At 48.2% G+C, this 23,942-nt stretch overlaps 9 protein-coding genes across 9 annotated transcripts; 5 read left to right on the top strand and 4 right to left on the bottom strand.

Moving 5' to 3' along the window:
• Positions 1 to 110: 110 nt before the first annotated feature.
• On the top strand, positions 111 to 1,044 carry T069G_10940 (translationally controlled tumor protein domain-containing protein; the record flags this gene model as incomplete). The annotated part of the gene is made up of 5 exons (XM_056178150.1): positions 111 to 125; positions 232 to 343; positions 500 to 637; positions 728 to 890; positions 960 to 1,044. The coding sequence occupies 5 exons, from the start codon at positions 111 to 113 to the stop codon at positions 1,042 to 1,044; spliced, it is 513 nt and encodes a 170-aa protein (XP_056024440.1).
• A 461-nt stretch (positions 1,045 to 1,505) lies between these two features.
• On the bottom strand, positions 1,506 to 2,698 carry T069G_10939 (uncharacterized protein; the record flags this gene model as incomplete). Its single annotated transcript, XM_056178149.1, has 2 exons — positions 1,506 to 2,501; positions 2,609 to 2,698. 2 exons carry the CDS (start codon positions 2,696 to 2,698, stop codon positions 1,506 to 1,508), a joined length of 1,086 nt encoding a protein of 361 aa, XP_056024439.1.
• Positions 2,699 to 3,215: 517 nt separating this feature from the next.
• On the top strand, positions 3,216 to 4,321 carry T069G_10938 (mis12 protein domain-containing protein; the record flags this gene model as incomplete). The annotated part of the gene is made up of 2 exons (XM_056178148.1): positions 3,216 to 3,275; positions 3,338 to 4,321. 2 exons carry the CDS (start codon positions 3,216 to 3,218, stop codon positions 4,319 to 4,321), a joined length of 1,044 nt encoding a protein of 347 aa, XP_056024438.1.
• A 183-nt stretch (positions 4,322 to 4,504) lies between these two features.
• Positions 4,505 to 7,048, bottom strand: T069G_10937 (PPR repeat family domain-containing protein; the record flags this gene model as incomplete). Its single annotated transcript, XM_056178147.1, has 1 exon — positions 4,505 to 7,048. The coding sequence occupies one exon, from the start codon at positions 7,046 to 7,048 to the stop codon at positions 4,505 to 4,507; it is 2,544 nt and encodes an 847-aa protein (XP_056024437.1).
• Positions 7,049 to 8,391: 1,343 nt separating this feature from the next.
• T069G_10936 (uncharacterized protein) lies at positions 8,392 to 9,448 on the top strand (the record flags this gene model as incomplete). Its single annotated transcript, XM_056178146.1, has 4 exons — positions 8,392 to 8,432; positions 8,526 to 8,914; positions 9,063 to 9,302; positions 9,348 to 9,448. 4 exons carry the CDS (start codon positions 8,392 to 8,394, stop codon positions 9,446 to 9,448), a joined length of 771 nt encoding a protein of 256 aa, XP_056024436.1.
• Positions 9,449 to 10,628: 1,180 nt separating this feature from the next.
• Positions 10,629 to 11,567, bottom strand: T069G_10935 (glycosyl hydrolase family 61 domain-containing protein; the record flags this gene model as incomplete). Its single annotated transcript, XM_056178145.1, has 4 exons — positions 10,629 to 10,833; positions 10,890 to 11,267; positions 11,332 to 11,386; positions 11,459 to 11,567. 4 exons carry the CDS (start codon positions 11,565 to 11,567, stop codon positions 10,629 to 10,631), a joined length of 747 nt encoding a protein of 248 aa, XP_056024435.1.
• A 1,670-nt stretch (positions 11,568 to 13,237) lies between these two features.
• On the bottom strand, positions 13,238 to 14,272 carry T069G_10934 (uncharacterized protein; the record flags this gene model as incomplete). The annotated part of the gene is made up of 3 exons (XM_056178144.1): positions 13,238 to 13,731; positions 14,045 to 14,060; positions 14,201 to 14,272. The coding sequence occupies 3 exons, from the start codon at positions 14,270 to 14,272 to the stop codon at positions 13,238 to 13,240; spliced, it is 582 nt and encodes a 193-aa protein (XP_056024434.1).
• Positions 14,273 to 15,625: 1,353 nt separating this feature from the next.
• Positions 15,626 to 19,185, top strand: T069G_10933 (ankyrin repeats (3 copies) domain-containing protein; the record flags this gene model as incomplete). The annotated part of the gene is made up of 9 exons (XM_056178143.1): positions 15,626 to 15,818; positions 15,864 to 16,046; positions 16,109 to 16,735; positions 16,820 to 17,082; positions 17,428 to 17,515; positions 17,616 to 17,643; positions 17,691 to 18,165; positions 18,205 to 18,323; positions 18,372 to 19,185. The coding sequence occupies 9 exons, from the start codon at positions 15,626 to 15,628 to the stop codon at positions 19,183 to 19,185; spliced, it is 2,790 nt and encodes a 929-aa protein (XP_056024433.1).
• A 1,625-nt stretch (positions 19,186 to 20,810) lies between these two features.
• On the top strand, positions 20,811 to 22,366 carry T069G_10932 (uncharacterized protein; the record flags this gene model as incomplete). The annotated part of the gene is made up of 3 exons (XM_056178142.1): positions 20,811 to 21,164; positions 21,205 to 21,447; positions 21,512 to 22,366. The coding sequence occupies 3 exons, from the start codon at positions 20,811 to 20,813 to the stop codon at positions 22,364 to 22,366; spliced, it is 1,452 nt and encodes a 483-aa protein (XP_056024432.1).
• Between the last annotated feature and the right edge of the window lie 1,576 nt (positions 22,367 to 23,942).

Genomic DNA, 23,942 nt, shown 5'->3' with positions numbered 1-23,942 from the left:
GCTAACCCCTCCATCTCGCCTTTTTCTTTTGCTTCTTCTCTTTTTTTCCCTTTTGCTTATACCAAAAAAATCCTCCCTTCATTTATCTCCGTCCATTCACAACCGCAGCCATGCTTATCTACAAGGTTGGTCTCTTGCTCTGCATTTTGTTGCCCGTCTCCAGCTTTTGCCTCGCCATTGGGAGAAGAAGAAAAAAACAGCCCAAAACTGACCCCGCAAATTTTTGAGTAGGACCTCATCACCGACGACGAGATCATCTCGGACTCGTATGACCTCAAGGAGGTCGATGGCATCGTCTACGAGGCCGACTGCGCCATGATTACCGAGGGCGCCGTCAACGTCGGTGCGTACAGAACCCTGTCCAGCTTGAGCTTTCTTCCGTCTTTTGTCTCTTGTCTGCCGCATCAGCGCTTAGACACAAAAGATGGTTGAAACGCCCAATAGCGAAGCCAATAATTGGTATCATATGGGCTCATATCTAACATACATTCTCTCATAGACACTGGTGCCAACGCTTCCGCTGAGGAGGCCGAGGAGGGTCTTGAGGATGCCGAGGTCAAGGTCAACAACATCGTCCACTCTTTCCGTCTCCAGTCCACTAGCTTCGACAAGAAGGGCTACCTGGCCTACCTCAAGGGTTAGTTCTCATCTTCGTGGCATGCTCACTATGCGTGTAGCAGCCCCGATTCTCAGCGGTACAACCCTACTAACACGACTCCATCAACAGGCTACATGAAGGCTGTCAAGGCTGGCCTCCAGGCCAAGGGTGCTCCTGCTGAGGAGATCACCGCTTTCGAGAAGGGTGCCCAGACCTACGTCAAGGAGAAGCTGCTGCCCAACTTCAAGGACTTTGAGTTCTACACTGGCGAGTCCATGAACCCCGATGGAATGTAAGTCGGAACTTGTGTAACCCTTTGCATTATTTTAACACGACCGAAACTGACTCACAATCACTATAGGATCGTCCTCCTCAACTACCGTGAGGATGGTGTCACCCCCTATGTCATCGTCTGGAAGCACGGTCTCACTGAGATGAAGGTCTAAGTGCTTTTTGTGTCCATTGTCCGGAGCCTTGGGCTCTCCAGAATGTGAGGGCCAAGATCTTTTTTTTCATAAAACTAGGAGAAGATACATTGGAGAGAGATGGAGTGGAGGAACACAAGTTACGAGTCCCATTTTTGCGTTTTACTCGGCGCATGGCATATATCCCTAAAAGCCACATAGCTGGAGAAACTAGCGGCAGACGATTTAAACAAGACAAAAAAAAGTTGCTGATCCAAAATATGTTTTCTTTTTCTGGTGCTTTTATTCTATGAAACTGAGTTTGCGAAGATTCCCTTGCGCAGTCTGGACAATGGCTATCCAATCCATGATTTCCCAACGCCAGGCGAGACAAGCAAGAGAACATGCGAAATGTGAAATGCAAAATGCAGCAAGACGCCATTGCTTCAACTAGTGAAATGTATAGCAGACATCATCTCCCTTAGACACACAAGAGAGACCGATTAGTACGATGGACGAGTTGACAAGGGGATAGGGGGTGGTGCGCCCCCGTCGCTCGGAGAAGGAGCTGCGGCAACCAGACCAGGCTTCTTCTTGGGAGGGGGAGGCGGCGGCTTCTTCTTTCCTGCGAGGCCCGGCGATCCTGTTGGTGATGGGGATGGCGCTGCCGGCTTAATGGCAGCTTGCTTTTGTGCCCACGTAGTGGCGGCAGGCGCAGCAGCGGCAGCAACAGCAGCAACAGCAGCAGCCTCAGTCGGAGGAGTTGGAGGTCCCGTAGAAGAGCCCGTGTTTGAAGTTCCTAGCCTGGCAAAGCGGTTCTGCAGCTCATTGAGATGTGATGGCGGGGTGGCGTTGGGTCGAGGAGGTTTCGGGGGAGGTGTTTCGTCCTCGGCGTGGCTGGGAGCTCCAATACCGAAGGCAGGAACAGAGATGCCGGCTGCGCCCAATCTGTTGACGGCTCCCTGGTTCAGGCTGCCGGAGCTGACTCCGAGGGTTGCTAGCGGACTGGCTGTTCGATCCGGCGTTCCGGAACCTGATCGCGGAGGCAATCTCGGGGGAAGACTCGGGGCTTTGGCATCGCTGGGAGCTGCGCCGACGACGGAATCATACGAAGGCGGACTCCGGCTGCCCGCGGCGGCGTCTCTCCTCACGGGGGGAGGCGGGAGATGATCTGTTGAGAGTCCCGTCGTGTTGACTCTGTAGGGTCCGGATGACACCGGCTGGGCCTCCTGCTGTGCCTCGTATTCTTCCAATTGGTGCTCGTCGGCGAACCTAGGCGGCGGCTCGACCCTCGGCCCATGCGGATCTTGATACTTGGACGGTGCTGTGACGACGGATCGTTTGGCTGCGGAGGGAGGTGGAGGAGGCGCAAGGCCGGATCCGGTGCGCTTGGGCGGAGGAGCAAAGGAGTTTGGATCGCGGAGGGAGGCCAAGGGGCGGGCGACGTGGGTGGCAGCTTCGTTTTCCTCTTTGTGGCCTCGGCCGGGGATGTGCTTTGTCTGTAGTTGAAGAAGAAGATGTATATGTTAGCTTGTCTTGTGTCTGGTGTTTCGAATATATAGCATTTGTGAGACGCTGGAAGATGCGATGCGATGCGACGACGTACCACTTTGCCCTTGGCCTTGCCTTTGTACTCAGAGGCCTTTTCGCGGCCCGAGGACAATTTGCCCTTGGCCATCTCGGCGTATTTCGACATGATGGGCGAAGAGAGCGGCTTATCCGCGCGATCCGTATATGAAGCAACAAAAGTAAAGAAAAGAAAAATCTATGTACAGTAGAGTATATATAAGAGCTGTTCGGAGAGTCGGATTCTGTGTGGATTGAATGGGATATGATCGGCGAGACCGCCTTTGACATGATTGATAAGAGCTGAGAGAGTGGGGGTCGGTACGTACCGAAGGAGCTGTCACTGAAGCCCCACTTTGTGACCTTGATTGATTGATTTGTTTGTGTGATTTTACACCGACGAATTTAAGAACTGCGACGAAGAAAAAGAATGGGAATGAATTGATGAATGGTTATTACACCGGATTGCGCAATCTTGGAGTAACACTAGGCTCATTGGATCAATTACCCTGTTGAACGATACATAAAAACAACATCGACGGCGGTTTGGAGAAAGCTCAACTCCATATCAAAACGCGCCGTGTCGCGTCGCAGCCTTGCCCAAGCATCACCATCGACTTCATCAGCCTTGTCCAACTCAGCCCGCCATGGCTGCCAGCAACTCCGACTACGAGCTCCTAACAGAGCATTTCAGCTACCCTCCAGTCGTACGTCTCACAATTCTTCCACCTCAATGAATCACAGCAACCAGCTAACGAATTCCTTCCAGTCCCTCCTCGACGACATCATCAACACCGTCAACGTCCTCGCCGACCGTGCCCTCGATTCCGTCGAACGCCTCCTCCTCTCCATACCCCCCAAGAAGCTCGGCTTCTCAAAAAGTAGCAAACAACCCGACCAAAACCAAAATCTTTCCCCCGAAGAAGCCGCAAAACTCGAAATCGAAAACGGCACACACCAGCTCGAAACGCTACTCAACGCCTCCATCGACAAGAACTTTGACATTTTCGAGCTCTATGTAATGCAGAATATTATTACAGTCAGACCGCAAGACCAGCCATACATGCGTCTCTCACATTACAGCGGCCTCGATTTCCCCGATGATGATACCGCTGCGGCGCAACAAATCGATAAACCTTCTCCAGAATCAATCACCGCTCTTCGGAGACGGCTTCAAGCAAGTCAGAAGCTAAACGCCGTCTTGGAAGCTGAAAAAGCTCGCAACGACGCTCTTCTTAAAACCCTACGTTCTCTACTAGGCGTCGTCCCCGACGCCACCAAGACGGAAGAAAAAGAATCATCGAATGGAGAAAGTGGCGGTAGTGCGGCGGCGGCTCATCCGTTTACCTTCTTGCGCGATAGAGGCGGGCTTGAAGAGAGCGGCGGGCAGCAGCCAATTACAACGACGACGGAGTTTACGCTTTCGCAGCTGCAGGCGCTGCGGGCTTTGTCGGGGTCGTTGAGGGAGTTGTTGCCTGGCCTTGGGGATGCTTCTGTCACGGATGCTGAGGCGGCATCGGCGGCGGCGTCGTGGAGACGGGAGCGCGCGGAGTATATTGAGACTTCTTCGAGGAAGTATCTTGAGACGGTGGTTGGGCTGGAGCTTGGGCCGGAGGGAGAGGTTCGTGACGGGGAGTGGCAGGGTGAGGGGAGGGGTTTGAGTAAAGGTGAGGTGGAAGGGTTGGAGAAGGTGGCGGCGATGTTGGGAGGGGGGAGGGATGGTGGAGGGGGAGATGCTATGGATACGACGTAGTTTATGAGGAGGAAACGTGAAAAAACAATAATACCCAAGCAAAGAAAGTACGAGACAGTCATGTGTGTGAGTGTATTGGTATATGAATGTTGTCGTCATTGGATGTTTTACAGTATATGATGAACCACGTACTATACAGTCAGTCTATGAATCCCCTATATCTCATATAATATCTAACAGCCTTCACCCGCGCAGACTCGCCTTGAGCACATCTGGCACATCCCTCCCCTCGAGGAAGCCCCCCTCATCAGCCAAAAACCAGAAATGATGCCTCCAGTACCGCCCATCCTTGATATCGCTGTCACCATCCCTCGTTTTGTAATCCAGCACCACGTCCACCACATGTCTCGCCTCATCACGCTTCTCGCTCGACAAAAGCGCCCACAACAGATCCGTCAGACACGGCAACGAAGTGACTGGTCGCCCAGCCTTGAGCAAGTCGTTAAAGACGGCCATTGCGCGCTCGGTGTTGCCGGTGATGGCGTTTGCGCTCATGACGCGCTCCCACAGGGTCTGGTCGCCCTGACCGACGTGCGAGAAGCCGTGCTCCTGGAGCAGGGCGTCGATGGCCGTCATGTCGGGCGGGTCGCGGCGTAGGGCGCGCTCGATGAGGATGGTGACCATGTGCGGCGTGACTTTGAAGTCGTCGGCGCGCATTTGTGATAGCACGGCGGTGATGGCCTCATCAGTGCCGTTGGCGAGGGATGATACGGCGTAGAGCATCTTGCCGTATGTTTCGAGGTTGGGGCGGAGACCGGCGCTTTGGATGTCCTGGAAGACGAGCTGCACGGCTTCGACTTGGTCGGCTGCTGAGGCGGTGCCCATTCTGCCAATCACTTCCTCTAGGATGATGGTGAAAGTAGCCGCATCTGGCTCGATGCCGTTCTGCGACATGACCTTGAGCAGCGTCTGCACTTCGTCGGGAGAGTCGTCTCGGAAGCTATGGCGGATCAGGACGTTGTAGGTCCGGATATTGGGCTGAATTTGCTCGCGGCTTGCCCACTCGAGCACCTCAAAGGCGGCCTTGCGATCGACCTGGATGATGCCCTTGAAGGCAGCGTTGACAGCTTCAATCGTGGGCTGCACTGCTGTGTGGGGGGCGTTCTTCTGGACTGCCTGCTTCCACAGCGCAAGCATCTCTGCAAGCGCTTCGAGACCGGCTTGGGGCTTACCCGCCTCGATCAAACTGGAGATGCGCTCCGTCCAAATATGGGCGTCGAGCTTCTGACCGGAACTTGCCAGCTTCTTCCAAAGTGCGTCGATCCGATCCGTGTCCTTGCAAATCTTCCACCCGTGCATCATGCCGGTGTAGGTCTTGAGGGTTGGGTGTATCCGCAGCCGCTGCATGAGGTCAAACGTATCTTGCAGATGCCTGGGACGGCGGCTCGCGCACCAAATAAAGACCCAGAAGTCCAAGAACTCGGCATTGTTGTGCAGCTGCTTAGCAAGATCCGGCTTCTGATCCAGGCGAGTCTTGAATTCCTCCCAGATGGCATATACAGTGCCATAATCGCGGGCTAGGTATGCTGATCGAAGCTGGCGGTGGAGACCCGTGAAACCGGACGAGGAGCCTGACCGTTTGTGTATCAATTCAGTTGCGTGCGGCCACTGCTGGACTACATAGTATTGAATCTCAGCGAGCTTTGCCGAGGGAAATCGCACACGATCGTCAAAGATTCCAGAGACGTAGGATTGTGTCGCGGCTTCTTTGTTGCTGAGGGCCACGGCTACTAGCTTCAGCAAGGGGTCCATGATGATGTGCGTTCCGTTCTTGACAAGTCTCGAATCTGAGAGAACAGCGAGAGTGGACAAGAGTGCCGGCATGATATCGCGGGCTTCGTCAGGGCTGAATTGCAGAAAGAGAGCAGCCAGGGCCCTCGTTGTGGGATCCAGGCGAGTATTGGTCGCTGTGCCCTCGGCAATGTCTTGTCGGACATCATGAAACGAGGGAAAGGCAAATTTCAACTGACGATGGTCTTGGCTCCAGCGGCGAAGTTGAGAAATGTGCTGCCACAGGCCAGTGAGTTCGTCTAACAAGGCGCTGCGACCCGCAGAATCTCTCTTATCGAAAATGAGGGCACGGCAGACGTTGAGAACGAGCTGATTTCTCACGTCGAGATCAGTTTTCCCCACGATGCCGTAGAGTAGGGATAGATTGACGCCGTGGCCGGTGTAGCCATGCTCGACAATCTCTTCGCACATCTTGTCGAGGAATTGAGTCGATGAGATGAGTAAATGCTTAGGCATGTGTCCGCGGAACTCGTTGAGGTGAGGCCCAATGGTTGTCTGGAAGACTTGCAGCTTCTCAACAACGTCCATCTGTTTGGCAGACAGATCTTTAATCTTGGCCGCAATCTCCAGCTCGCCGAGAGGAGACGACTGGGATGCCCTCCTCTTGGCCTCTGGACTGACGACATCTTTGAAGAGCGCAATGGCAGAGTCTTCCGAGGGCCGCAGCGGTCCCCTCTTTGTGAAGCTTGACGGCCCGTTGAAAGGTCTTCGCTGGCTTCTTTTTGGAGCTCCTCGCCCATTGCCGTGAAACTGCCGTCCAGCTGCCTCTCCAGCCCCGTCCCGCGCTATACTCGATGAGACATTCGACGATGTGTTTGAAGATGCATTTGAGGCATCACTCATGGACGCAAACAGCGCCGCACCGCCGAGGGAGCGAGCCTGCACTGAGCGGATCTGCGAGGCACATCTTGAGCAGATGGTCCTTGGTGCGTGCATGGCGCAGAGCTCAATGGCTCGAGGGAGCTGACAGGGTGGTCGTTATTATATACGGAGTTTTGAGCATGTGAGAATTAATTGCTGGGGTTTGAATTGAGTTGATGTGGCGGAACATTTTCGGAGATGTGGCTTGACCGAGGTGAGCGGCCAATGACGTGGCGGGAAAATGAAATGCCAGGTGGCGCATGCGTTTTTTCACGAAAAGTTGATCGACGAGGAGCGTATTTTATTTGTTGAGAGATGTTCAGAGACAATGGTAGTAATTGATTTGATAAGAGATTTTATATTGTATTGACAGTGGCAATATAGGCACAATTGATGGCTCTAGATAGTCACACCTGTTTCCCATTTAGTTGTCGAGATTAATAGAGTGAAATTCAATACGTGTAAAGAGTCATGCGAGAGGCCTTTGTCTCTGTCACAGCATTTTTAGTCTCAGTGAAGAGCTTCATCTAGAAACAGGTACTTTAAAACAATACTGCAATGTGGGGCTTTTTTGAACCATTTGAGGGGATAGTACTCCCGTTGAGTGAAGGTTGAAGTTGCTCTGAAAAAGGCCTTTTTCTCAGTGGTAAAGTCTTCAAGTAAGGGTTAAAAATGCTACAAACGGTAGCGCCGCTGGCGGGACGGAAACAATCATGCAGGAAATGGAGGCTTTGAGAGAGATCGAGAACATTACGAAGATGGAACTGTCCCAGAAGCTTCCGTGTCCTTGGTAATGGAGACGGAGCAACTCGGACGAAGCACTTTGACGCCAAGGCGTGTATACTCATCACGATATATTCGACACCATGGACATTGCACTCAATTGCATGGTTGCCACCGGGGACATTTGAATCATGAAAGAGTTGCTACCTATCTTTCGCTACTAATCTATCCTACTAATCCATCGCCGCAGCCGCTCAATGCGAACGTCCAATGTACAGTAAGCGAGCTTACAAAGGCACAAACATCCGGCCGAGGCACAAAATCTCCCATGCCGAAAACAAAGCCTGAGCTCCGACACTAGGGCCACCGTGCCGCTTACGCCTGTTCCTGGATCTTTGGCTGTCTGTGTTTCGAATGCCAAATGCGCGGGAGCAATGACATGATCCCCGGTTTTCTAGTGGCGCTTTTGGGAAATCTGCGCCGAGGCTGTTCATTATTAGTTTTTTCTTTAAAAAATGCGTTGTCGCTATGACGTTGATGGACCCTGATGTCTGATTTCATTTAAAACACCGTCATAGACTGCTTCTAGTTTCATCCAACTCAATTGCAGCAATTCACACGCGTCGCCTTCTCATTCAATCGGAACAGAATCTCATTTTAAATCAACTATCGCTTATTGCGCTATTCAATTCACCATGGCTACTGACAAGGAACAACCCCAAGTCACCCTTCACTGGTATGTCATACAAACCCGAAGCTGACCGCTTGCATCTCCGACACCTGATTCTCCCCCGACTTCCAGCAACCTTGGCTCATCCAATTGATACAGGCTCAATCAATCTCGATCTCAAAGCTTGCTATGGCTACTTGAAGAGCTCAAGATCAAGTTCGACGTCAAGGTGTACCACCGCAACAAGGAAACCTCTCTCGCACCCCCAGAGCTTGAGCAAGTGCATCCTCTAGGCAAATCCCCCGTCGTCGTCATCACGCCGCCTGGCGAGGGCGCTGAGCCAATTGTCCTCGCGGAGAGCGGCCACTTGGCGCAGTATCTCTGCGAGCATTTCCCAGAGGGCCGCCGCCTCGTGCCGCAGAAATGGAAAGAGGGCATGGAGGGCAAGATTGGTGGTGAGACCGAGGCCTGGTTGCGCAACCAGTACTTTTTGCACTATAGCGAAGGCAGCTTCATGCCGTATCTGGTGCTCAGCCTGGTGATTGGAAGTGCGTATAGCCCCCCTATGAAGAGAAGAAAGAAGAAGACAAAAGGAAGACGAAGAGGAAAAGAAAAAGACAGCGAAAGAAAGAATGACAAGAAAATGAATCATTTCGCTCAATAACTCGACGCTAACACACATGCATCGCTTTATAGAGCTCAAGCAACCCCCGATCCCATTCTTCCTCCGCCCAGTCACCACCGCCGTCGCCAACCGCATCTTTGCAAGCTACATCTTCCCCAACATCTACAAGCACATCAAGTTCCTCGATCAACAGCTCCGAACCTCCGGCGGCCGCTACATCTGCTGCGACCACCTCACCGCGGCAGACATCATCCTCAGCTTCCCGCTCTTTGCTGGCCAGGGAAGCTTCGACTCCATGGGTGAATGGGAAGGTGGCTCATGGAAGACGGAATTTCCGCGTGTGCTGGAATACATAGAGCAGCTGGGTAGCGAGGTTGGGTATAAGAAAAGTACTGAAACTATCGCGAATATTGAGGCTGAGGCGGGTGAGGCGGGCCAATGGCGTAGCAAGGTTTGAGGCCATGCTCACCATGGATCTTTGCATGTGTTTTGGCGCCATGGGAGCGACGCAAGTTACACAGTATGTAGCGTAAGCCACAGTATTTTGAAGCTCGACCCAAATATTGTTGAAGTGCTCCAATTGCTCAAAAAGGTCTGAGAACATCTCCATGAAGATAGGGTGGAACTGTTGCGGTAGATTGAGAGCGAGGAATACCGCGAAAAGTGTAGTGAGAATACTCTGCAGCGTTATACGAAGGTTGTTGGCGCTTGCCAAATGCGCAAAAAGGTCTGAGAACATGATGGTTTTGTGTGTAATGTGCAAATTTGTGGTTGCGTGGTGGTGTTTGTTGTGGTGGTGGGTAGTACTCTTCAATGATCAAGAGATTTAGCAAAGATGAGCCAAAAAAAAAAAAAAAAAGACCAAATGTCAGAGACGGGAGTGCAGAGGTGATGATGTTTGGGAAGAGTTGGGGGGATGGCTTCAGGCAGCATGGTTGCGCGTTAAATATTCCCTCATTTCCCTTTCCCCGCACCTGCTAGACAATTTCTCACGTGCAGCCGTCCAGAAGTTGACATTGTCCAGAAGTTGACGTTTTCCGGCTTCCGGAGTCAAGATGTCCGGAAGTGGCCGTTGTTGGTTCTGGCACCGAGTGCGCCGGAGTGGGGGTTCGGCCCCACAATCGGACATGGGGGGTCTCTAAGCGCCGCCAAAAGTTGATCCGTAGTGTAATTAGAAGCGGCCACAAGTTGATCTTATTGGAGAACATACAGAACATAAGCGCCCTTTGTGTTGATAATCAAATTTGCTCTAGTCTTAATTGTCCATAAGTGCACTTTTGGTTGCAGACCGAACCTGATTGCTTAGTAAATCTGTGTGCGTTCTTAAATAGATACTTTACACATGCCCTGCCCATGGTTACTAATCTCAAGCAAGACAATATTGGACGATGTCGTTACTGCGCTCACAGAGGTATCCAAGCAGGAACTTGTTTCAATATGCATTTCCATTGCAACGCAATATGTTATAAGCAAAATATCTTATATTCATTCTTCGGATTGTTTGAGTCTTCTACACAGTTCAATCACTAAAGATACCTGTATATACACTCAGCCCAGCACCGTTTGCCTATGTACCCCGCGTCTCCCTATCCGCACCAGAGACCTCGCTACATGCACCCACTCTGTGTTCCCCAAGTTTAGCCTTGCCACAGGGCTGGACCAGGGATCGTGTAGTTGGTGATTGTCGTGTAAGGGTTGAACAAGATGCCAGGGTCAGTGGGCTTGTACAGTGAAGTTGCTGGGGTTCCGGCAGGAAGCGACTTGGTGCCCGATCCAGTGACGACAATGTTCACACACTGCGGGTAGTTTTGCATGCCATTCTGGCTCGAGGCACCATGGGCACTGAAATGGTTCAATTAGTTTGATACTGTCAGCGACACAAGAAAGGAGCAACATACGCAAGAATCTCATTTCGGAAGACGTAGTTCCCAGGCTTAAGGCTTGATGGAATCTTTACGGTCCACTTGCTGCCTTGGTTAATAAGATCCTGCTGAGCCCAGACTTGGGTATTGTAATTGATGCCCGACTCCTGGATCTTGACCCAACGGAGCGATGTCTTGTCCACGGTCGTGCACGAGCCGCTGCACTGAGCCACGTATGTGAGAATAGGGCCATACGGGTGTGGCCACGGGCCAGGGCCCCATGAAAAGACGATGGTGGAGCCAGCTGCAGCGGTGGCAGTGGCTGCACCGGGTGCTGCGTTCTTGTGGCAGATGATGTCAGGCGTGGTGTATGCGTCAGGGGAGATGAAGCCTAGATCCAAGTCCTCGGCGTACCTGTATCGCCTTTATGAGCAATCCACTCTCGAAAAAAAGTATAGATCTTAGACATGTAACTTACCAGCCTGCGACGTTGGGGAAGTGGCCAGTGTTGACCTTCTGATAGTAGTAATCGACTGTTTGGGTACATATGTTAGAGACATATCTTATGAAGCTGGGTGGAAGCTACGAGAAGAACGGAGACGTACGGATAAAGCCCTGGTTGTACGCGCCGTTGAGGGTGAAGTTTTGGATTTGCCCATGACCGAGAGCACTGCCGGCAAGGCAGCCAAGTGCCGCGACAACAGAAGACTTCATGCTGATGTGGTTTGGATTCTGGATTTAAGCTTGTCGGGAGCAAACGACTTATCTGATTGATAATGGGCATCGTCAACTTCTTATATACTCGTGGGAATATTCTGTAAGAGGTTTAGGATCCACGATTGGTGGAATTAAGCTATGATCTACATAGGTTTCATGCTGTTACTAAAATAAGATAATTAACCGGTGACGGAGAATTTGAATGTGTCATTTCGTATACGATGCGGAGGTAATGCTACCTCGTATGGCTGGTAGAGGCAATACGGTGTTGTATACTGGGCAGAGTCAATGCCGCGTTATGTAATAGGCGGAGATACCGTCTTATATGACAAGCGGAGAAAATGTTACCTTATAAAACATGCGGAGGTAGCATCTGCATACAAAGAATTTAACCACGGCTAATCATATAAGCTTAAAAATTTGGCTAATACGGTTTTTTATAGCCTCAGTTTAGCTGTTAAATTGGGCCAACTAGTCTCCGTTATCACTGGAGGATATCTGAACTACCGTGCCAAGTTAATGACAGTCCAATCTGCTATAAGAGTTCTGTTGTACGGTTGATGGTTTTAGCCTGTGCATTATATTATGATCGCCCTTGAGACATCCCAAACGAGCGATGCTGTTGGCGATGGTCTACATCGCTGGGCATGTGAATATGCCGGCACTCGAAGTTGATCTCGGCCCTTTTATCGCCCATGCTTTTGGTCACCTGCTTCGTGACAAAGCTAGTCCATCGCGGATTGCGATTGATCGTTTCCTATGACGCCTTATAAGTTTGGATCTATACACCCAATAACGGACTAGTGATCAAGGGCAACGTACTGGTAGCGGAGGGTGACCTTCCGAAAAATGCTGATTTCCCAAATGAGACTTCTAGAGTGGATGGTTTCAAATGGATAAATCTTGGCGAGAATATTCAGTCTTTCACGATAAGCAGCACAAATCTCTTGAATCTCGGGAATATCCAGAAGACGCACCCGAAGTGTAAATATTGACATCCACCTGGTGTCAGGCAAGGTGTAACGTTCAAATTGTTTTCACCTTCCTAAGAAGCAGACACTTACAATGCGGAATGAGACAATTAAATCCTTCGCCAGCAGTTTGCAACTGAAGCATTTGATCGTGTGTTGCAAGGATAGTGCAAAAAGTCGTAACCGAGATCGTCAAGAAAGTGTAACGTGGCTAGAGAAGTCGCTGGTGTGTGGTGATGTTTGAAATAGATATTCAGCAAGTCATCAATGTATGCCAATGATACCGAGGCAGTAATATTTTCTCATGACTGCCGGAGTAGCTATTCAGCCCCAAAGTTGACCATTCAGAACTCCAGTGATTGCATGAGGTTCAAGTGTGGGAACAGCATGAGAAGGGGTATTTTACTTACTTACTTACCTAGTAGACAGTAGATACTCAGCTTTTCGAAGTGTCTGAAGTGTCTGCTACTGTCACTACTTTCAGCTACTATAGATACTTTATTCTCGTGTCTACTACTATAGCCATATTTCGCTATTGTCTGCTACTATAGCTATATTTCTCTAGTTTCTAGTATTATAATTTGCGATTCATGTGGTTTTAAATCTAAGCCGTGGGATGCCGGATGGCAGACTTGTGGTGCTAGCTAGTCTTTCCTATATATGCAAAAGCACTTTATATTTGTATCTATTCTTCAATCATTCTGACATTGCCATTACGCCCTTCAGTGCTCTTTGTTCTATCCGAATCTGCTGCAACGAAATGGGTCGAATGACCTGACCCGAAAGCCTAAGGTAGCCAATTGCATCACCGTGGGATTTAATAGCAGCTTCATCCAGTAGTTCCTGAGTTAGATCAAGTCTCCAACCATGGTGCTGTTGTACGAAAGCTTCCCAAGCCCGGACTACGGACGGTTCCATGATATATTCCCAGGTGCCTCTCCAAATAATTCTAGCTTGCTGTATATCGTGAAACACCTGGTACTTAAAGAGCGCCGCGACGCCCTTTCGTCCGTTCCAAATCTCCATTGTCTTCAGCTGTGGCATCTTTGTTGCCACTGCCGCCGCGGCCTGAAGCATAGCTCCAATCTCGATTGGGCTTTTGTCTGGTGCAAGTAACTTTGAAGTCAGCACAAGTGAAGTCAGGTTTGGCCACTCCCAAGAGGGTTCGATGTTGAAGAAGGGGCTAGCATCTACGATAAATGATGCTGCGAGATGCTCAAGCTTAGGGCTGGTGAGCGCGACTACCCGGCTAACAGCAGGGGCAGGTTTCCGAATAATGTCGCACCCAGATACTTCAACCCCGAACGGGAATCGCTGCATAGACCTAGGATACTGTTGATTAAAATTCTCAAAAACCACAAGTCTTTTAATATTGCCGTTGAAACGTTGGATAGATTTAAAAAGACATGGGTACTCTGGACGAGAGATGCGGATTATTAGCAGTCTTGTACCTAACCAGATGATCTCGAGCAATCATTCGGGTATGTATGTAGCCACACTCACGTCTATCTGTAAGCCCCTGCTTAAAATTCCATTCCCTTCAGGGTTCATAGTGGACTTCTTGAAGTCTGGGAAAACGGGCAAACATATGTGCAAGCGATTTCGGCTTCCATCTACGGCGGTTCTGTTGCCGCAGAAGCAAAGTGGTTACGTGGTTACCGCAGGAACCGACGGAAGCCGATCCCACCATTGTAGCTCCGACTGATCACTATCGAACGGTCCTTCTTCCATGATTGGATGAAAAGATTTGAGAAGCACTCTTCGAGGTGGAGAGTGGTATGAACCACCAAAAACCCATCCATGTCCAGGGTCATGATAGACTGGTTTTTTTGATACCATATGCTGTATGTTACGCCGACTGTCTAACGTATCTAAAGCAGTATCGGGCATAAAGGTCAGATACTTAAACCAGTGTTTTGAGTCACTAGGCGAATAGATACTAATATCGAGTATCAAATTGGCAGTAAGATCCCATGTGCTGAGAATGGAGAAGAGATTATGGAATGACGTGGTAATAGGACAGTGATCTGTGTCGCTGATAGCGAGTGCTTCGTCAAATTCCGCGCCTGCACTGCCTGGCCAGCACCAGGTGCAATCATATTCATCAAGTTCCAAGCAGAACCAAATATAGGCAACAACGGCCCGATTGCGACGAATCATCAAATTGAAGTCAGCGAGGCGCGATGGTGTTAGTTTGATTCGAGCACTTATGTCGCTCAAGCTCTATCTGCCACTCTCTAGACACTGTCACCAAGGGACTTAGTCTGCAGCCGTCTTGCGCTAGGGCTTTGAAGATGAGAAGTCGAATTTCTGTCGGCAAGCTGTTCCAAGTTGAATCCCATTGTCTATTGCGAAGTGATATTGAAGACATGACGTGATAGACCGAGAGCGGTGATAGGTGTGGTAATGGGGGGATGTAGGAATATGAGTTAGAGAATTTAAAATGTGAATGTATGCAATAGTTGTAAAAGAAGAGAACTGCAGTTACTATCTACCATACAGGTAGAATGACAGGAAATGGTCAGATTTATCATCTGTCTGTGAACCCCCTCCCCGACTGTTGGTTCAATCTTGGTGGAAAGTTATATATGATGTGGCAAGCTTAAACATTGGCCCAGCTAAGCGCCACTGAGTTTATCGGTGGCCCGCGATCACCATAGTCGAGATACTGTGAAACTATGTATATTACGTTGAAACCTTTTACAACAAGAATTCGACTTACATTAATCGGAGAATGGCAACCTAATGTAGCATGGAAGAATAGCGCAGAATGCGAGCAAGTAGCTACACCAATCAAGCAGCATCATGGTCATTATACGCTGACCCCGCAGTCAACCCCACGTTTTCTGCTGCCTGTTAGATGCGAAACATGAAGAATTCCTTCATCTCGGCAAGCTATTGCCAAGCAACATTATATCACCATTCAATAAGTAGCTAGACACTGGTAAAAGAACGTTGGACTTTGCTGATATACCACTGAATTCAGCGCTTAGTCCATATCTGCATTCATCTCCTTAGCATCTTTCTAGCGCTATTGTTATTCCCACTTCAGCTACATAGACATTGGCGTCAGCTGGCTGAAAAATGTCCCACGCTGGGCTACTGGAAGAACCAAGGCCCTTCGGAGTCAGCGAGAAGAAGCAGTTATCGCATGACGCATACACTGTTGGGTGGATTTGCGTGCTTCAGTGTGAGCTCAACGCGGCAAAGGCCTTGCTAGATGAGCAACATGAACAACTTCCATCGGCCGCAAAAGACGATAACAGTTATCTCCTCGGTCGGATGGCAGGACATAATGTTGCGATTGCCTTCACTGGATCAGGTCACTACGGAACAAATGCTGCTGCGCAGACAGCGGTACACATGATTCGCACCTTTTCCAATATTCGATTCGGCTTGCTGGTAGGCGTGGGCGGCGGAGCCCCGAACCGACCGGATCCAGATGATCCGTTCAATGATCTTCGGCTCGGAGACGTCGTCGTTGGTGTTGCAAAGGGCAGCCATGGCAAGCCGCTAAACGCCAACGCCTCTCTATTGTGACCCAAAGCTAATGATTTAAGTATCTAGGCGGCGTTCTTCAATACGACATGGGAAAATGGAAGAATGATACAGATTTTCCCATCGAATCGCACTTGAATAAACCGCCCAAGGTTTTGTCAAAGGCCATTGAGCTATTGCAATCCGAACACGATTTTGGCGAAGGCCACATGTCGCATTACATCCACCAAATGGCTCTTAAAGCGGCAAAGCTTCGCGGGTTGAGGCAGTATCGATTTCCAGGTCGAGATAAAGACCAACTTTTCAGCCCAGCCTATCGTCATGTTTCCGAAGCAGATTGTTTAGTATGTGATCCTGCACAGTTGGTAGAAAGACTTCCTCGAGATTCAGATGATCCTATAGTTCATTACGGCCTCATTGCCTCTGGTAATGCCGTTTTAAGGTCTGCCAAACGTCGAGATGAGCTACGAGACGCTTGGGGCGTCCTATGCTTTGAGATGGAAGCAGCTGGCCTAATGGAAAACTTCCCTTGTATTGTTATTAGAGGAATTTGTGACTACTCTGACGATCACAAAAACAAAGTCTGGCAGCCCTACTCAGCTGTTGTAGCTGCGGCATATGCGAAAGATCTCTTAAGAGTAATTCAACCGCAAGAAGTCGAAAATATGGACGCCATAAAAAAACCCCTTGAGAAACGTGAGTCTCTACTGTCCTATTTAGTGGATATTCCCGCTTGGGCACATATATGTGACCTTGGGATTTGTCTAACACTAAATCTAGTTTTCGAGAACTTTGCTACGACCAGAGAAGCTGTGAAACGTATCGAGTCGAAAATTACCAGTAAAGAAGACATTGAGATTCTCGAATGGTTAACACCAGTAAATTATGGCCTTCAACAGAGTGATTGCTTTCAGAGACGACATCCTGGGACCGGCCAATGGCTTCTTAACTCGGCAGAATACCAGGAGTGGCTTCACACAAGCCAGCAGACATTATTTTGCCAAGGCATTCCGGGATCTGGGAAGACAATTCTCACATCAATGGTAATAAACGACATCTACAAACGATTTGATCAAGACAGCACTGTCGGAATCTCGTACATTTATTGCAACTTCCAGCGTGCCAATGACCAGCAAGTCATCGATTTAATGGCGAGTCTATTAAAACAGCTTTCCGAACGTCAACCGTCTTTGCCAAGTGTTGTAAAAGATTTGTATAATTCTCATCGAGTAAAACACACAAGACCATCTCTTACAGAGATTCATGAAGCTTTACATTTGGTGACTCGGATGTATTCGAAAGTCTTTCTAATAGTTGACGTACTTGATGAATGTTAAGCGTCTGATAACAACCGCAAAAAGTTTTTGGCTGAGATATTCTCCTTACAGAGTACCGCGAAAGCAAAGATTTTTGCGACTGCTCGACATATTCAGGATATACGAAATGAGTTTGATGGAAGCATCTTACTGGAGATTCGTGCGAAAGAAGACGATGTTCGGCAATATTTAGAGGAGCGCATAATAGGGTTACCATCCTTTATCTTTAAACGTCCGGATTTGCAAGAGAAAAATCGTAGACCAAATCGCTAACGCGGTTGATGGAATGTATGTTATATGATGAATTATCAATGTCTCTACTAACATCAGCACAGGTTTCTTTTTGCTAAACTCCACTTAGACTCGCTCCAACACAAGCCTACCCCCAAGGCAATTTTTCAAGCTTTAGATAACTTGCCAAAGGGTAATGAAGGTTTGAATGAAACCTATGGCGAAACAATGAGGAGAATACGGAATCAGGGACAAGAATTCCAACAGCTTGCTTTGCGAGCTTTAGCGTGGATCACCTGCGCTATGAGACAGCTATCCACATTTGAACTTCAGACAGCACTAGCTGTGGAGAAAGATAGTTCCGAAATGGATGAGGATAACATCCCAGAGATTGAGGACATAGTCTCTGCATGTGCTGGATTAGTCACCGTCGACAAAAACAGCAACATTGTTAGGTTGGTGCATCACACAACGCAAGAGTACTTTCAGCGGACGCAAAAAGATTGGTTTCCGGATGCACAAAATGAGATAACTTCAGCCTGTATCACTTACCTCTCATTCGACATCTTTAGCACAGGCGTCTGTGACACAGTTGGGGCGATGGGGGATCACTTGCAGTTCAATCCTCTCTATTCCTACGCAGCCGAAAACTGGGGACATCATGCACGAGATTCGATCAACCTGGATTTGACAGCCAATGCCTTATTCAAAAGCCAATCAAGAATGGAAGCTGCATGGCAAATAAATGAAAGGAAATACCCACAAATGGCAATGCCGCTCTTTAGGGCAAATTGGGTGACAGAACTTCATCTGACGGCATATTTTGGACTTGAGGACTTTACAAAGCAGCTGATATGTGAATATGATATAAATTCACTGACTGGACTCCTGGAAACGCCACTTTCCTTATCAGCTAGGAACGGCCATGGAGGTATTGTCAAGCTGCTTCTTGAGGTTGGGGCTGATGTCGAGTCAAAGGATATAAATGGCCAGACAGCACTTACACATGCAGCTAGAAATGGTTATGAAACCATTGTTAAGTTGCTGCTTATGAACGGGGCTGATGTCGAATCAGAGGATGAAACTGGTTGGACAGTACTTATGCACGCAGCTATGTCCGGCTATGAAGTTATTGTCAAGCTGCTTCTTCAAACCGGGGCCAACTTCACGCCAAGGGACGCACATGGCCAGACAGCACTTACGCATGCAGCTATGTACAACCACGAAGCTGTTGTAAAGCTGCTGTTAAAAAATGGGGCTGGTCTCGAGTCAAAGGATGAATATGGCCAGACTGCACTTACACATGTAGCTAGGAACGGCTATGAGGCTATTGTTAAGCTGCTTCTTGAGGCTGGGGCTGATCTCGAGTCAAAGGATATTGATGGCCAGACAGCACTTATGCATGCAGCTAATAGCGGCCATGAAGCTACTGTCAAGATGCTGCTTGAAAAGGGGGCTGATATCGAGTCAGTGGATGAATATGGTTGGACAGCACTTGGATTAGCGACTATGAGGGGTCATCCAGCCATTATCAAGCTGCTAGCTACGCAGCCCAACCCAGAGTGTGTCCGAAAAAGAGAACTATCAAGGGCATATTAGCTGGTGTGGCAGCTGGCGCAATTTTGAGTACTTGGAGATGTATACGCCGCGCCGGACAACTATGACAAACCTGCTCAGATTCCCTAAAGATGACAGAGCTTCGTATTGTTGAAATTATTAGGGCGTGGTTCCAAGCAAGCGTTTGGTATACTGTTCTGAGGCAGATGATTTGGATAAGTACTATTATTATAGACTATCTAGCCGTTCTATGTAATGAGCAGATTTGGGTTAATCTATAACATAGCGATTTGCTGATTGATGCTTACTCTTGTTGTTGTGACTCCTTCATACGGCCCATCTTTGGCATCATCTGTCAGGACCGACGATCCTGTTTGGGGGGAGCCTGTGGACATATGCCTTGCCAGTTTGTAATACTAAGCACTCACGATGGGCTTATAATAAGACTACCGCAAACTAACAAGTATCTGATACAAGGAGAGCTTCTAGACCATGTAGGACCGCTCTTATGTATAGTTTATAGGATGAAGAAAGATGTGGGATGGCCCGACAAGTTGAACAGGGTTAATGGGGCTACTACAGAGTTGCTCTTTCATCTATAGAGTCGGAAGGAATCGCGAGCTAAGAGCCAAGGGAGAGCGCATCTAGTTCTATCATCTGGGACCGCCAACGTACAGCTTCTACAATGCATTACTGTTCTTTTCAGGGCCACAATATCATGGTAACTAAAGGTTGCTTTTCTGGGGCTCAGCTACCCACTTTTTGGAGCTCACCAGACTCCATCATGGAAGTCAGCACCATTTTCGTGTAACCCCACAAGCGGAGGACAGAAAAACCGAGACCGAGAATCTTTCGAACACCCACGCGTTGAATAATACACCTGTTCTTTAAGTATCTGCTACTATAGCTATGTTTTCTCTGATATTTACTACTATATCTATATTTCTTTATGAGCTGCTACGATGTCTATAATTTTCTAGTAACTGCTAGTATAGTTGTATACTATATTTCTCTAGTATTTAGTATTGAGCTAATTAGGCGCTTATATTGCTGCATGTACTAGTATGCACTTATTCATTTTAAGGCCTCGATTTCTCCATGCTTCAACTTACCCCGACCCAAAAGTAATCACATTGTATAGTGACTGCTAACTAAGAGCAAGAGTTATTGCATGGGCAGCAATATTCTTATTTTAAAAGGGCTAACTTTTGTTTATATATATATTGGTCTAGTTGCGCCTTTGTGATTCACAACCAACTTCAAAGGTTCTTCTATTGAGTCATAATATCTTCAACAAACCTCAGCTACATTTGATGTAATACCGAAATAACTCTGCCATCCACGTGTAACTAGTTCATGACACGAGTCTTTTTTGTCCCAAAGGCCTCATATAAAAGTTGAATCGATAGAAGTGAATTACACATTTGCTCCATTGTTCTGGAGCAGGCAATCTGTCCGATCTTACTCAGCACTAAAGAGACTCTTTGTGAGATAAGTCACATATTCTGTCCTAGTCCCACTGGCGAAATGCGTATTTCTTTAGGTCCATTGTTATCTATGGAGGAGAAAAGGCTATATAATGATCCAACTGTTTCCCATCTTATTTAGAAAACAGAATGGTTCCTTCTATTCATTCTATGCCGATCTCTTACTACAGATAGCTAATCATGTCAACCTTGCCCCTGTCAGCCACTGACCTGGTTTACCAGGTGGATGTATTGGAGAGCATTCGCCAGGGCCATCCAGTGCGAACCACAGAGCTCACCACCTCACCTGAGCAGAGGAAAGCAGACAACGAGTATATCCAGACTGGGCCACCGATGCTCACCTTTCTAGGTGCTGCCTTACCCAAAACAATGTATCACACATACATACATCCCTCATTGATGGCGCGCTTCGATCAAATACAGTCGGCACTGGGGAAAGTTACGACCAATATCATTGAGAGATGGTTCTCGGACAAAAGAGCAAATTTCCCATCGAGAATGCCCTTGGACGAACATGAAGAAGATGTGCTTAGGGTATGAAATCTTGAATATTTTGGTCGTTCTTGTCCTCCAGTCTAAGCAGATGCATCAGTGGATCGCCTCGTCTGACATTGTGCCAAAATATGCCGGAAGAGAAGGATGTTCACGCCCGGATTTTTTATTCTCAGCCACTTCTGAGAGCCCATGTCAGCCCATTATTTGTGAGATCAATGCTCGTTTCCCATATAACTCCTGGTTCTATGTCGAGGCTGCGACTGAGCCATTTGAGAGGGCTGGCCTGCGGGAGTCTTGTCTGAAGACAGGCCATGATTCCGTGGTAAGCATGGAGAGAACTCCGAAATATTGCTTTGACGTCGTCTTATTGTGACTTTTATACGTAGGCTTTCGGCGATGCTGTCGTGAACCTTTTTGACTCATCGCATCCCGGCCACATCCTGCTGGGGAAACAATGGATAGGATTTGACATTCATTTGCTCCCAGGCATCTTTAAACAGAGGACCGGGCAAGAGATGCGGATAATCTCACCATCTGACCTAAGGCTTACAGAAGATTCGAACTCACCTACCGGTTACCATCTTTCGTGCGCCGTCAATGATAGCGAAGAACTGGAGCGAGTGTGGCAGATCAGCATAGATATGGTACAGGCCGAGATTCGAGAATTTTCTCCAGAGATATTGCGCGAGATTGCTCGCGTTTGCACCAACGATCTACGATCCATCTTTTTGCTTCATGACAAGCGCTTCTTGGGCATTATACTCGAAGAACTCGATAGTTTGTTGGAGGCAGGAGTAGTGGATTCCATGGAAGACCAACTACTAAAGGAAAGCATTGCCCCTACTTATGTCCCAGGTTCGACCGGTTGGCATGCAGCGATTTCTTCACCAAATAGCAAGGAAGAACTGGTGCTGAAAGATGCTCGCGGCGGGATTGGAAGGGGCCACACCTTTGGACACAACGTGACACAAGAAGTATGGGACGAGCGTCTGCGGGCGGTTGGCGACGGCAAGCTTGTTGACGGCAAGGCCATCGTGCTCCAAAAGAAGGTTGACCAGGTTTCCTTTGACATTTTAAATCTAGCTGGAGATACCTTCCAGAAGCTGTACCTTATTGGCGCATGGGCAGCCGTAAATGGCCAATATCTTGGCGTAACTTCGATGAGGGTCGGCAACGATTTGGGGTGTGTGCCACCACCAGACGGTGGCATGGCCATTCTTTCTGTCACATCTTCTTCATAGGTCATGGTTCCAAACCTAAATGAATTACATATAAAAACTCTTGCAGGACAGTGCATTATCGCTTTAACGTCATTTACTACTGGAGTATGGTGTAAGATAATCCTAAGATGTACATGTACAAGATATAATAAATCTTTGTATAATTGAAGTTGGATCGTGAACTACAAGACGAAATTGAATTTATAAATGCTGCATTAATAGTGGTTTAGGGTGTGCCATGATTCAGTAAATGTAAAATAAACTTATTCTGGCCTATGGCGCTTTTGGTATTGGAGTTCGGGGTTGAAGTGCGTAGATCATAATTATACTCCAGTAGAGTGGAAGCAACTCGCAGGTTACGTTGACATTCAGAATGCGGAAAAGATTTACCAGACAAAATGTAACCGAACGGTTTGAGCTTCACAGAAGTCTTCAATGTAAAGCTTTCTGAGTCGAGGCTCTGACAACTTGCATCAGGCTCGACACGCAGCGTCGTGAAGTCGACACAACAGACCCGAAAATGAAGCAGCGATGAGAAAACCTTCTAGTATCGTGTGAGGCCTACAATGGATGCGGAATGCGTGACTTTTATTCGAAACATGACTATGCCTGCTTCTCCATGGACAGATGTCACTAGCCGGTACAGTAGTATTCGGATGGTTGACTGTTGGTAGATATCAACAGTTGTGTAGTTTCTGGTGAGCTTGATTTGTATTCAGCTTTTATGTCAATCATTTGGTAAGCGAGGCTTCACGACCAACACGATTATTGATGCGTTGTGCCGTAACGCCGCCTGACTTCACGCTCTATAGACAAAATATGTAAAATGATTGTCTTATTGCCGAGCCTGTTATCACCGCGATAAGTTACCATAGCAAATCTTTGGACATCGTAAGATGGAGCAGCTATCGAGAGGGGTGAAAAAGGAAATTGGAGCGCGCGTGGCGGATGAGGGCGGCCATTGGTACTCGCATATATGCTTTGCGTTCTCACGTTGTCAAAGCGCATAGTATACGAAAATTACGATGCTCAAAGTGTCTTGAGCATGCAGTCGGTGCAATTGCTTTCAGGCTAATCACTAAGGCTGGAAATAACAGGTAGCTCCGGGGATATTCTTCATAAGCAGAAGGTCAGTGTCGACCGAATTGATTCATCATAGTCATCCAAGGTGACCATTATCCCCACATGAAGCTTTTTTTGAAGGTCCGAGACATCCTAGATCTGTGCGGATTACGTCTACTTAGAGTTAGATGTGGAATCATTTCTTAACCCCTGTTTTTAACCGGTTCTATATAAAGCCTAGTATGTCTAATAGGAGCTTATGGCATTTCAAGTTGTTATTGCCCTTGAGTATTCCGTTCCGTTGAATTTACAGTTAGCGTCACAAGTCTCATAATGGGATCAACAACTCTTTTCAACTACTTCGATGAAATTTTGAAGTACTATTCTTTCAGGATGACGATGACGCCGGATCCAAAGGTTTCGTTGATAACTTTGCAAAAGACTTCACAGGAAGGTAATATTATTCATGATATTACAATCGGTTGTCTGTTACTGAGAATATGCAGCATTAATAGTCAGCATCTTGACTACGATG

The sequence above is a fragment of the Trichoderma breve genome, assembly GCF_028502605.1.
Source record: "Trichoderma breve strain T069 chromosome 7 map unlocalized scaffold00007, whole genome shotgun sequence".
Classification (NCBI taxonomy): domain Eukaryota; kingdom Fungi; phylum Ascomycota; class Sordariomycetes; order Hypocreales; family Hypocreaceae; genus Trichoderma; species Trichoderma breve.
This window is presented reverse-complemented; position numbering and strand designations above follow the sequence as displayed.